The sequence below is a fragment of the Acipenser ruthenus genome, chromosome 6, assembly GCF_902713425.1.
Source record: "Acipenser ruthenus chromosome 6, fAciRut3.2 maternal haplotype, whole genome shotgun sequence".
In the NCBI taxonomy this organism is placed as follows: domain Eukaryota; kingdom Metazoa; phylum Chordata; class Actinopteri; order Acipenseriformes; family Acipenseridae; genus Acipenser; species Acipenser ruthenus.
The window spans coordinates 41,651,251-41,664,871 of record NC_081194.1 but is presented as its reverse complement, the minus strand read 5'-3'; the positions used below and the strand labels follow the sequence as shown (position 1 = coordinate 41,664,871).

The window sequence follows — 13,621 nt, the reverse complement described above, 5'->3', positions numbered from 1 at the left end:
TGCCATTTGACTCATAAAATGATAATGCTTTATAGTTTAGTTGTTTTATAAACAAGGTTATAAAAAAATACCTAAGCTACTGCAACTTTAAAAAATGCAGCCCTTTGCAATAAATAAATAAATAAATAATGAAGCCCTTTGGAAAGCACAGAAAGATATTCTTTTCATCCTATACACTTTTGTTATCTTCATGTTTGGTAATCGGGTACCTGACTGCTTTAAGTCTAGACTTTTCTGTCCCTTAGCAATAAGATGCAATTCATTGTACACTAGTTACACTTGTACCCCAAAATGTATTAAATTAGCATAGCTGGGAATTGGTGTCAGTGGTCTCCTGTATTATTGCTGCAGGCTACCGACTGCACCAGGGCTGAGTGATCACCTAGAGTTGAAGTACAATGTCTTAAAATTTATGGAGCAAGATTTGTTTTAGAACAATAAAAACATGAAAAAAACCTGTTGGTTCCATTAATTTGTTCAAAAAGACAAATGCGTGGCTTAACATCATCTTGCTGCAAGACTTGCATAACAAAGTTCCAGAAAGCTGAAGGTGGATTACCATCTACTGACAAATGTGTTCAACATGCATGGACTACCGGTATACTGGATCCTCAATAACAGCAACAAAAAAGTATATAACCACATTCCGAGTGCACTGTCACTGCGGAATTCTAATTTATGTATTTATTATTATTATTATTATTATTATTATTATTATTATTATTATTATTATTATTATAAGTATATTATGTAGTGGGAAAAGTGTCCGAGTAGGGTAGCATATTTGAGATTTACTACCAGTATTTTAAAAATGTACTGTACTAAACATTTTGACAGGATCATTAATCTAAAGTGCTGGTATTTTATCTCATTTGTAGATTTCCAAAAGGATCAGAACTGCTGAAGCTACAGTTCTGCAGGAAAACCTGTATATATTATATATGCAAGTGTATACTAGGTTTATAATAAATATATATGCAGTCAAAAAAATGTTAAGCAAATAATTCAAGGATAGTACACAGTGGTTTCTTATGCAGTTTATTTTTGGGGATTTTGTATTTGTTTAACACTATGCCTGGATTTTTTGGTGGCCATATAAGGCAGGCCTCACGGTTCTTCAACACAACCTAAAAAGTTAGTGGAAACACAGTTTAAGAAAGCTGCACGATATCAGGATTGATTTTAAAATATTGCTGTTTACATATAATGCCTCGAATGGCTTGGCACCAAGCTACAACTCTGATATGTTAATTGAATATATTCCTGTGCGAAACCTGCTATCTGCTGAAGCTGGGCTCTAAAGAGTCCCAAAAACTAGGCTCCGGTCTATGGGAGATAGGGCATTTTGCTGTTATGCGCCTAAGTTATGGAATGTCCTTCCACAGACCATTAAGGATTAAAAAAAAGTTGATATTTTTAAGTCACTTAAAAACGCTTCTTTTTAAATGGGCATATCAGCTTATATAGGAGATCTGCTATTATGAATTTGTATAGTATGTGTGATTATTTATGATTATGTGTTAGTGTGTTTTTAGATTGTAAAGCACTTTGAATGTGCTGCATGAATTGCACTATATTATAATTATTATTATCAGTCGTCACGCAAGGCCAAATTGGAACTCAGACAGAATAATATTTAATTATAACCTCTGTATTTTAATATTAATTAGGTTATTTGCATTTGGAAAGTGAATTTCTCTCCCTAAAAGAAAACTACATGGAAATCAAAATTACCCGAAAAGTATTACCAAAACAGCGTGAAAAAAAGACTTATTTTTCTTTTTCTATGGCAACCCGGCCAATGTGCACAAACAAAGGCATTACAAACCTGAATGAAGCAGCTGAATTAAAGTGATACAAGCAAATTAAAAAAGTGACAGACAACTAAATCACTTCAATAATACATGCAAGTGGGGAAAACAGCCTCTGCTTATCCCTGCATTATAATACACACAATACATTGTACTAAAAGAAGCAATTTTAATCACAATTGGACAAGCAGTTCTCTAGATACAGGTGTATGCAAATATATAGGGGGGAGATATAATTTTTATTACAGTATACTGGAAATGCTATAATAAGAGGAAGTTTAATTGAAATCTTGAATATTCCTAGATGTTTAGTTGCACCTATATGTATGACAATTATCTCTTGTGAAATCACAGAAGAAAAGGTTTTTTATTTCTTATTTTTCCCATTGTTCTCTATGAAATGAAGTCTCTTGGTATTAGAGTATGGCTGGCTGAATACAAATGGAAACCCTATTACTAACACCCCCTTGCATTCATCCCTTTGCTAGGACAGCTTTTGCTTTCTATTGTACTCTGGGGAAAATAACAAACAGACAGAAATGTGTTACCTGGCACCCACACTAACTAGTGCTGTAGGTTTATTTTATCTTACATTGTGTTTTATGTGATAAAAACAAAAAAGCTTGGTAAAATAAATAAAGAAATACAATATAGTTAAATGTAGTTAATGTTTAACTGAAACAGCATGTTTTTGTACACTAAGACCAGTGCATTTATTTGACATAAAGACACACCCCTACTATATGTAGCAATACCTGCCATTAATTACACACGGTGGAAGGATTTTATGAGAGCTTTGGCTTTTTTTCACAATTAACCCTGAGTACAAGCCTGTATCTCCCACCTCCTAAACGGAGAAGTCAGGACAGCATTGTGAACTTTAGACTTTATTTGTTGTAAGGATTAAAAACCAACAGGAAACCCCATGACAGTCAGGAGGAAGTTTATAAACTGCCTTACGTACATAGGTTAGATTTAATGTTACATATCTACTGGACTCAGGAGACCATTTCCTCATATGAAATAGCATGTGACTTCTACACCTAAAAAGCTTTTTGTTCTGGTGAAAGCTCCCTCCTGTCGCTACATACAACTGTGGCTCAAGCTGTTTCTGCAACAATGTGTGAGAGACTGGACAAAATCAGAAAAATCATAACTGTAGAGCCTGTTATGTTTTTGTACATGACAGGAACCTTCCTATTAACACCGGCTTATCAGCAGCTGCTAATAGCAAAGGTAAGTGAATATCCACTTTGAACTTTGAAAAGAGAAGAAAATGGCACATAAATGTTTATACAATTATTTTCTTCAAGCACAGAATTTTAGATTTCAGGATAAACACAAAGTTATTTGGAATGTGATACATATACTGTATTGTTGTTATTATTATTATTATAATTTGTATTAAGCATTTATATCTTTATAAACTACAGGAGTTTTGAAGCATGTTATTTACAGTTTTTGCATGACCCCCGTAAGACACCAAGACTGTATGTGCCACCTGTAGTTTAATAAACACAACGATCTTTACTGATTTCACCTAAGAACAGCTGTACAAACCAACCGAGAAAATCAGCAGATCAAAATGAAGTCCATATTTCAAATCATTTTATTTTTTGAGGTGAAATAACACATTTCTCAATGTCTTCAAAGACATCTAGTCTAGAAGACATTTATTTACTTTCTCTAGAAGACATTTATTTACTTTCTTTTAGTATTTCTAAACGTAGAACTATTGAGATTTTAATAATTAATGAGGAAGAATAAATGTATTTAAAACCTGGGAAACTAGGTTTTAAATGCTAGCAATTCTTCTAATTCTTTACAACTAATTATAACAAACAAAGTACACACTACTGTACTTATGTTGCCATTCCATGTCAGGTTTTTGGCGAGACCCAAAGCTAATTGTCAATAATCTGTGCTTGTGTGTGCGTGTGTGTGTGTGTGTGTGCACAACACGCTAGATGGATAAAAAGTTGCATATGATTTTCTTCTTGTTTTTCCTGTTCTTGTTCTTCAGATTATTTTGTATAGGTTGATTCACTCAAGTAGCACAATGTTATGTGGTTTAAACCGAGGATCTATTGTAAGTGACTCTGCAGCAGTTGTTGATGCATAGTTCACACCCTAGTCTCTCTAAGTTGCTTTGGATAAAAGGATCTAGACTTTAACACCTGTACTATGAACACAGCAGGTTAGTGAGTTTGGCTGCAGTTATGGAAACTAATTCATACACAAAATGGTTTTGTAGGCGGTTCAGTAAACCCCCACATTTTTTTTTAAATTGGGCTATGTTGTTTTGATGGAACAGTACTGAAAACTAAAGCATAAGGATATTCAAACCACAGCTTTTTTTTCTTGAGCAAAGTCAGACAATTAGAAATTCATACTGTTAACCACATGGGGAAGAATTCAGTTATCAACCAGCCTAGGAAGTGTTATATCCAAGTAAGACTCAAATCCAGGTACTACATACATTCTCAACAACAATTTTCCCACCTACATTGCAATTATGTTTAGACTGTGCACATATTGTATTGACAACAGGGGGGCACATTGCTTTCTTATCCCCTATAATGATCTGTCTTGCTCTCTAAAACAAAATTATAAAGCAATATGCATTTTCCCAAAACCTTTACAAAAATCATGAGCCATTGTAATGACACATATTTAATGGCTTTCCAGCTGGGCAGTAAAAAGGGCAGAACCAACTATTGTAGAAACTGCTGTTTTAAATCTATAGATGGACATATTTAAGGAACTCAAGCAAAAATGAAAGATCCCAAAAATGTACAGCGGTAGCCTGTGGAAGTGTGTGGGAAAACACAAGGCAGACACAAAAGTTCAAATATGAAACGCCGGCACAGGTGCCCAGTTTTATTAGTCCCTGCTCAGTTGGCAGGTGCTTCTGTGACAGTTTGGGGCACTCTACCAGCAATGGTATTGTGCCCCGTCTTCATACAGCACACACACACAGGTGTGTAAACCAAAAACAAATAAGTGAAAAGGCGAAAGGAAAAAGGAAAACAAAATACTTTAAGGAAAAACTACAAAGTAAGGTGTGCAGGTTTTTAACTGCGGCTCGTTGCTCCCTCTAGCAGTGGAAGCCCCGAGAAACAGACACTGCTCAATATCCTCTCCTTCATACTGTGGGATGGCTCAGTCCTGCTAAGCTAACTATCTGATATAGTGATAAAGAAATAACCGTTGCATAGCTTGCTTGAACCACCGGGTCTGTGTGTCTCACGCTGGAGTTGCCGCACTGTCTCCCCGACTCGCTGCTCCAGAGTTTCCATTTTCCCTTCAGAGTCTCAGGCTCCTGCCATGAAGTCACGCTCCACTATACTTCCTGTATGAGCCAGAGAGGATACAAAACAGTGCCCTTTTATTCAGTCATTCACCCCGTATAATCCCACCCCCCAGCCAATGATAGAGCGTCAGCCGATTTCTTCGCAGTTGACTCCTGTCAACAAGACATCGCCTGACAGCGTGGGAATACACAGGGTGTCCGAACCCCCTACAGGCTCATGCATGCACCTGACGGCCAGTCCAGATCCCTCCCCTCTCACATAGCCATAACCAGCTATTCATCTGTTGCGTTATCACTGTGCGATAACGCCAAATCAGCTGCACTTCATTAGTCCTGCCACCAGGTGGAAGAAGAAGGCATAATATGCATTAAACAAAACGACAGGAAGTGCTGTGGACTTAAAGACTAAGCTTTAAAGACCAGCCATGTACTTTGTCAGAGCGCAGCTAAACTGCACATGGTTTGGAGTTATGCTCTGATGTCAACTGATTATTCGCGTCCAGCAATAATCGAAAACAAACAGTTTATATAATCTTAAAATGGCACAGATCTTGCTATGTAATCTGGGTGTGGAAAATTGAAGTCATACTGTATATGTTATCCACAATCATCATAACTTATGTCCTATGAAAATACAATCGGTCATTTAGTTTTTTATTTTTTTATTCTGGCTTGACCCGGAGGTGTCTAATGTGTCCATAGCCTCTTGGGCCGATCTGGAAAAATATAAAATGCAAAGTACTGGAGGCTACCAAAATGTAAATGTACTGCTTTTCTACAAGACAAATAAATAAATTACAGTTTAACCTGTCATATCCGATTTAATTAATTATAGGGGTCCATAGTTCATAGATATGTAAAAATATTGTTATAATACATTGTAGTTACTTTAGTAACATCAGGGCATTATAAATTAACCACACATATTCCACCCGCTATACTAAGTGTGCATCTAAAACATTGTAGGACTTTAACTCTTTAAAAACCAAGTGTTTTTCAGTGAGATGCTTCCCCATGACCAGGCATTTTTTGGATGTTGTTGACTCTCTTCCTATAAAAAAATTCACTAAAAATCTATTGTTTACAGTAGCATCTTGGAATTGGTGTCCTTTTCTTCAGAACACTCGGGGAACATTATTAAGTACTTCAGACACCATAAACACATCTCTTTTTTTTTCAGCACGATATTAGTATGAGATTTTTTCAAACTTTTCAAATAATTTTCAAATTTTATACAAATAACACTTTCAAAGTTAAGTTTGGAGTATTCAATTTTTTTCTGTTAGTCATTAACGTTTTACGAAAAACTTTATACAGACAAGATATATAGCCATACTATGATGAAGGTCAATGAGGACCAAAAACTTGTTTGTGTATGTTTGCCTGTTGTTTGAAATAAAATAAAAAGTTGAATTTGAACAGCTCTGGATGCACGGCCACATACAATATCAGGTTTTCTTCTGTAAAGGAATCCTGCAGGAAGTCTTACATTTTATGGGGTGAATTTCCGTGGGGTTTCCTGCAGGATTCCTGTAAAATATTTTTCATAAAATTAAAAAAAATATATATATAGTTATATATCAGGAATTATTACATCTGCAATACTAGCAAAAGTTAAGGTTTGTGTGAGATTGCAAAAAAGCATATGAAAAATGTATATAGTAGGGGGAGGATAAATTAAAATATAGTCCAGAGGGGAAGTCGGGACTACACTTCCCAAAATGCACTGGCCCTGGAATTTGAGCTGGAATGAATTACACCTGAATCAAATGTAATGAGGGCAACTTGCCTGTGATCAAACATGAGCTGTCTGCCTGCCTTTATGTAAGAGATATGTGGAAGAAAAGGTATGTAATACTTATATTGTGTGTAACCTGTCTTAGTGAGCAAGTGTTTTGGTTAGCGGAAAATGACTTAGCCGTATGGTTTATAGTTAGAACTTGTAAAAGTTTAGTTAGTACTCCTTTATGGAGTTCGGCTTTTGTTTTGTTTATTTTGTTTTATTTTATGAATAAATATACAGGCACCGTCCTGTTTTAAACCGATCTGTTGTTTCGAGTGCTGTTCCTTTTTACTTTGCCACTATATATACAGTGCCTATAGAAAGTCTACACCCCCTTTCAAAATGTTCACCTTTTGTTGCCTTATAGCCTGGAATTAAAATGCATTAAAATAGTTTTTTTTTTCATTTATCTACACATCCTACCGCACAACTTCCCAGTGAAAAAAATATTCTATAAGTTAAGTGGCTTCCACCTGTGTTACATTGTAGTGATTCACATGATTTCAGGATAAATTCAGCAGTTCCTGTAGGTTCCCTATGCTGGGTAGTGCATTGCAAAGCAAAGACTCAACAATGAGCACCAATGCGCTTTCAAAAGAACTCCGGGACAAAGTTTTTGATAGGCAAAGATCAGGGGATGGGTATAAAAAAATATCAAAGGCCTTGAATATCCCTTGGAGCACAGTCAAGACTATTATTAAGAAATTGAACATGTATGGCACCACCAAGACCCTGCCTAGATCAGGCCGTCCCTCCAAACTGGATGACCGAGCAAGAAGGAGACTCATCAGAGAGGCTACCAAGAGGACAATGGCAACTTTGCAAGAGGCAGGCTTTTATGGCCAAGACTGGTCAAAGTGTGCATGTGACAACAATATCCCAGGCACTCCACAAATCTGGCCTGTATGGTAGGGTGGCAAGAAGGAAGCCATTACTCAAGAAAGCCCACCTTGAATCCCGTTTGAAGTATGCAAAAAAACCCAACACAGCGCATCACACAAAGAACACCAAAAAGGTTTACAAAAAGGTAAATGTCCTTGAGTGGCCAAGTCAGAGCCCCGACCTAAATCCAATCGAACATTTGTGGCATGACTTGAAGATTGCTGTCCATCAAGGCTCCCCAAGGAACTTGACAGAGCTTGAACAGTTTTGTAAAGAAGAATGGTCAAATATTGCCAAATCTAGGTGTGCAAAGTTGGTAGAGACCTATCCCAACAGACTCACAGCTGTAATTGCTGCCAAAGGTGCTTCCACCAAGTATTAACTCAGGGGGGTGGAGACTTATCCAATTATGATCTTTCAGTTTTGTATTTTTAATATATAATTTTTTTCTCCTTAACAGTGTGGAGTATGGTGTGTAGATAAGTGGAAAAAAATCCTCATTTAAATGCATGAAACTCTGAGGCACTGACACAACAAAATGTAAAAAAAAGTTCACGGGGGTGTAGACTTTCTATAGGCACTATATCTTTGAGCTAGTTGTGTGTGTGTGTGTGTGTATATTGTAATGACCCTGGGTCTGCTGTAACCATATTATGGAAGGTTCTGTGACCCAGAGACCAAGGTTCAACCGCAGCAGGTGTTCAGGAATGTCAAGAGACAGGAGAATTCCCACCAATCAGGAGCATGGCTTGCAGCATGAGCGGGACCCAGTTGCAACATTGTTGTCACAAAAGGTAAATTGTTACAAAAATGTTGCAATGGATCAAGAGCGGGAAGCCATGCATGCTTGGGATTGGTGGTTGGTGCACTGGGGGTGTGACCTGGACTGGGGGTGGGGTGGGGATAAGTAACAGAGTGAGAGCAGTGGCAATCAGCTGCAGAGACAAAAAAGAGCTGCAGAACTGAGAGAGAACAGCCAAGGAGAGCCAGAGAAAAGCGGGACTAAAGAATGAAGAAGGAAACAAGCCAGAGAATGCACTTATAGTTTGGGTGTAGCAGTGTGTTAGACTGAGTACTTTCTTTTATTTTATTATTTTTCACAGTCTGAATAGCACTACGCTGCTCAGCTGTGGCTTTACTACTGGCTGGTAAAGCAGCATGCTTTGCTGGTCCAGTGTAGAGTCCCGGCTTAATAAACCGTTGCATTCTTGATACTGAAATATATGTGTGAGCCTGCCTTCATTTCCCGCAAACGCTACATTGGTGCTCAGAAGTGGAATTATGGACCGGACAATGCGGGAAGTGAATACCGAAGAGGACACACAGCGGGACCCGAGGGAGGCAGGATCTCCGGAGGATGAAGCGCCAACCGGCAGCAGACAGTGGGTACGGTCGTGGCTAAAGGCAACGCCTATTGTGAAGGCGCTCTGAAGAGCCGAGATAGAGGGACCTCTGGGTGGCGGATCACAGCTCAGTGTTTCTAGTACGCCAGAGTCAGGATCCCCTTCGCCGTACACCCCAGAGCTGGCCGCCACTGTCAGTGAAGCCACAGGCCATGAGACTTGAAGTCAACCCCCCACCCCACCCCACCCCGACTACCAAGAAGGACGGCCTCAGAACTCCCCCGCTGCGAACCAACAGCCTGCCTCACCCCAGAGTCCTACACCAAAGCTGCCCCGGTTCAATGATCCTCACGCAGTTCATGCTGTCTGCGGCCAAATATGGCTGGACAGATTGCAGGAAGGCTACCTACCTGTCCCAGTCTCTGAAGTGCTGTTGGACCCGAGCTGGGAAGAGAGGGTCGACTGCATGCAACTGACGATGGCTCTAAAACGGTGGTTCGGGGATTATGAATCCTACCTGGGCTTGCAGGACTATCTCCAACGCCAGAGGAGAGGACCGGGAGTGAAGCTAGGAACTCTGGCCGCGGATGTCGCTCGCCTGGTGAGATGGGCAACAAGCCCAACAGCTTTGGTCAGCGGATGGCCCTGGATGCTATTATGTGCAGCCTACAACCACTGCTGCTGCGACACCAGGTCTGTCTAGCTGGCCCACGGACGCTGGAGGAAGCGGTGAACCAGACTGTGGCAATAGAGGCCGTGCTTCTGGACGAGGAGCCCCTGCCACATCACCCGGGACACCGAGCCACAATGCGCCAGGTCCAGCCCATCTGGCTACCGGAACTCGTCGCTTTGCTCTGGGCCACATCCACACAGAACCCCCGGTCGCCCGGTCCCTGCACACGCCTCTTTTGGGGCTGTGGACAGTCGGCACACCTGCAATGCCAGTGCCCAGCAACCACCACCCCGTCGCCTGCAAGCATGCCATGCCAGCCCTTGAGGGGGGGGGGGGGGGGGGGGGGAACGGCGCAGGGCCCATGTGAGTGGTACAGTGTGGGCCCCCTACCGAATTCCCAGCCTGTTTGTCATCAACCAAGCACTGTATAGCTAGCGGAACCCCCCCCCCCCCCCCCCGCCCCGATTACTGCGACCAAGCCCAGCAGGAACCGGTGGGCTCTGACAAACAGCCACCAACACAAAATCACAGCGCCTGAGACAGCACTGCCCAGGCCCCACCCAACGCCGAAGACAGCCAAGACTGGGACCCAGCCAGCACATCTTGGACCCCAACCTGTGAACCAACCAACACAATGGAGCCCGAATGATGGGCACTGTGGCGCCTGTAAATATTATGGTGTAGTTGTGTGTTTGGTGGTTGGCAGGGATGGGGTTAATTCCTGTCCCTGCCAAAAACATGTAAGAATGTGGCTGCTCCTTAATTGAACGATCGGTAATAATTGGGAGCAGCCATATCCTATAAAAGGAGAGCTCAGGGCTCCATTAGGAGAGACTACCAGGGAGCTGGAACCAGAACCAGAACCAGAGAGGAAAGGTACAGTGTTTGTGATCCGCTTCTAAACAATAAATATTTGGGATTTTTTTTGACCGGGAAACAGCTTAGCTGTCCGGTATAGCTTAGACCTGCAACGGTTTAGTTACTACTCCTGGAGTTAGGTTTTTGGTTTTGTTTATTTTTGTTTTGGAGTTTAAAATAAATATACAGGCCTGCCCTGTGTAAAACCTACCTGTGCTTGTGTGGAGTACTGTTCCTTTTACACAAAAGACAAGTGAAGACGGTCCTGCATGTGGCAAGCTCACCCCGGATTTGTCACAGGCACCAATTTCAATACTTTGATATATCTATCACTCGATAACAATAAGAATTTCCATGTCGCAATATCGTGGGATTAAAAAAAATCTTGCAGAGACATAACTTTTTTTGGTTAATACTGCTAAAAATACAAACACAACAAACCCTATACATAACAATAGTTGTCAGTCTCGTAGGCAAACACCACACACTAAAGTATTATTTAACTATTTTTATTCAATTGATTGGCGTTTCGGTACCAAACGCTATTTGCATCAGTTTTGCATTATTTTGAGATATGCGTCTGTGGTTCATTGCATTTTGTCCGTGTGATTACTTACGCTATTAATGTATTTTTAAAATGTAAACTTTCGGTACTATAAGTGAAGTACTTTTAAAACATTAAAACACATCTCAAATAATGCAAAAATTGGCATGACACCGTACTTTTAGAGGAGTCATGAGTCAGCATTTATAGGCAGAGCAGCTGAAGAGTCAGTTACTTCCAGATTGGCTAGAAAGTCTGTGCGCAGTGAAGTATAGAAATATTTCGGTTTAAAGGTGGCTGGTGATAGAATAGTAAACAATAAAACAAGATTTGTTTTTTTCTCCATGGATATTGTGAAGCAAAGCACCACTAAGTTAAAGTAAGTTCTATTAAGTGGTCGCAGCTCCCTCCCCTTTCACTGTTGGGATATGCGCTAGTCATATGCCGAATCAATGAGCTTTCAATACCAAAGCTGCCAAAGGCCACGCCCCCGCGGCGACGCACTTCCCCTATAAGTAGCGATGTCTCGGGGAGCTCTTCGTCTCAAAAAATCTGAGCTGTGTGTTGCTAGTCCAGACTGTTTTTCAGTGCTAGGAAGCTGCCGTTCTTGTAGCGCCCCTTCCACGGATTCCTAGTACATTTTGCTTGTGTTTACAAGGCGATTAAAAAAAAAAAGAAAAACACGGCAGTTCAAGTTTTTGTTGTTTACAGTTCTCAGGCGCCATCTTGCCTGTGTTCCAAGGTAAGTATCCCCTTCCTCCTGCTCCATCTAGATTAGTTCTAATCAGAGTGGTTGAGTTCAGGTAGAGTGGGTGCTGCTCCTTTTTCGGTAAACCGAGGCATTTGGACAGTGTTTTGGAGTATTAGGGAAGCTGTTCAGGAGGGTTAGGGTACTGCAGCTTCTCATAAATATGGCTACAGTAACAGCAGAGTTTAAACCCTGCTCATCCTTTAGGAGGAAGATTCCTCACGAGGACCTGCATGTCCGATGCATGTACTGTTTGGGCGTTGCATGCCTCCCGTGCCCTCACAGATCCTGACTCATGCCGAATATGTGGGGTCTTCCAGACCCGGATGCTCCATCAGAGATTGTGGCTGCTTACAGGAGTGACTGCCACTTCAGTGGCCTCTCATGGTGCAACCATGTTCTGGGATACTCAGCTCCCTTCCTCCACCCCGCCTCCTCCTGGGAGAAAGCTGAAGCGTGTTGAGGACACAGAACTGTCGGCCCTCGCAGTGCTCCAGAATCAGATGAGTGAGGTTCTGGAGTTCATTGCCTCCCAGAAAAGGGAGCAGGCCCCTCTTTCCCCACCGGTGGGGTCAGAGCCAATAATTAAAATGGCTCCCCTGCCGGGCTCCCCCCAGTTGGATTGTTCAGGTAGCTGCATCTGACTCCTTGGATTCCATTCAGGGATCAGGGAGTTTTTCTACAGAGAAAGAATCACTGGAAGAGATGGAGGGGGGTTCCTCAGAACCAACCTCATTGACCTTCCAAGGGGTCATTGGAAGGGCTGCCCAGTTCCTCAAACTCCCGTGGCAAGCAGCAGTAGAGCCGCCAGAACCGGTGTTGTATCACCATGCTCGGTCACTGCCTGTGACGGGCATACAGCCATTCCTGCCACACCCAGAGTTTTTGAGAGAGATCTGCTCTTCTTGGTCTAGACTGGCCTCTACACCAAGAAGGCTGCCCCCCTTGCTCTTTTGCAGGGGGCGGCTGACCTTGGCCTACAGGATTTTCCCCCAGTGGACTCTGCCTTTGTGGACTTGGTGGCAGCCCCGCAATTAGGTGGGAACCCCAAGGATCCTGTATGCCCCAATAAACAGTGCAAGGCCACTCAGGTCCATGCTAAGCGGGCCTATGTTGCAAGCGCCCAGGCAACACGGTTGGCTAATTCAGCCTGCCTGTTGTCGGCATACCTGAAGAGCTTGTTGGAGCTCCCTGTTACAAAATTCACCTCCTCCGAGATCCAGTTGGTTTCTTCGGCGCTGGTGGAGATAAATGGGTTTCAGGGAGCCGCCCTGGGGCGTAGCCTTGCTGCCCTGGTAGTGGTACGCAGGCATCTGTGGCTTTCGCAGGCTTGTATCCCAGATGCCCATAAGGGGTCATCTGGATGCGCCTAATTCTCTGGACTTCACTTTTGGTCCCGTGGTAGAGGACATGCTCCGTCACTCTCAGAAGCACCAAGAAGACTCCCGCAGGCTAGCGGCTATGATCCCGGAGCCTTCCCGCCCCCAGGGGGTCCGGGGGGCATCCTGAGGTAATGCTGCTGTCACCCGGGGGGACCTGCACCACCGTCTCCAGGCGTTGATGGATATCCGTGGCAGACAGCCCCCTCCAAGGAAGCAAGGTTATCGCAGTTGGAAACCGTGTTCCCAAGCGAAGGAGGAGGGGAAGAGCAGTAAACACGCTCCCC

The 13,621-nt window shown here is 42.2% G+C and overlaps 1 protein-coding gene across 2 annotated transcripts in view; it reads left to right on the top strand.

Moving 5' to 3' along the window:
* Nucleotides 1-2,617: 2,617 nt before the first annotated feature.
* Nucleotides 2,618-13,621, top strand: part of zgc:174356 (uncharacterized protein LOC100137120 homolog) — a 98,666-nt gene continuing 87,662 nt past the window's right edge. For both annotated transcript variants that reach the window (XM_034017623.3, XM_059025389.1), the window contains exon 1: nucleotides 2,618-3,047. In XM_034017623.3, the coding sequence (XP_033873514.3) occupies nucleotides 2,931-3,047 (117 nt within the window). In that variant the 5' untranslated portion in view covers nucleotides 2,618-2,930. The remainder of the gene's footprint in view (nucleotides 3,048-13,621) is intronic.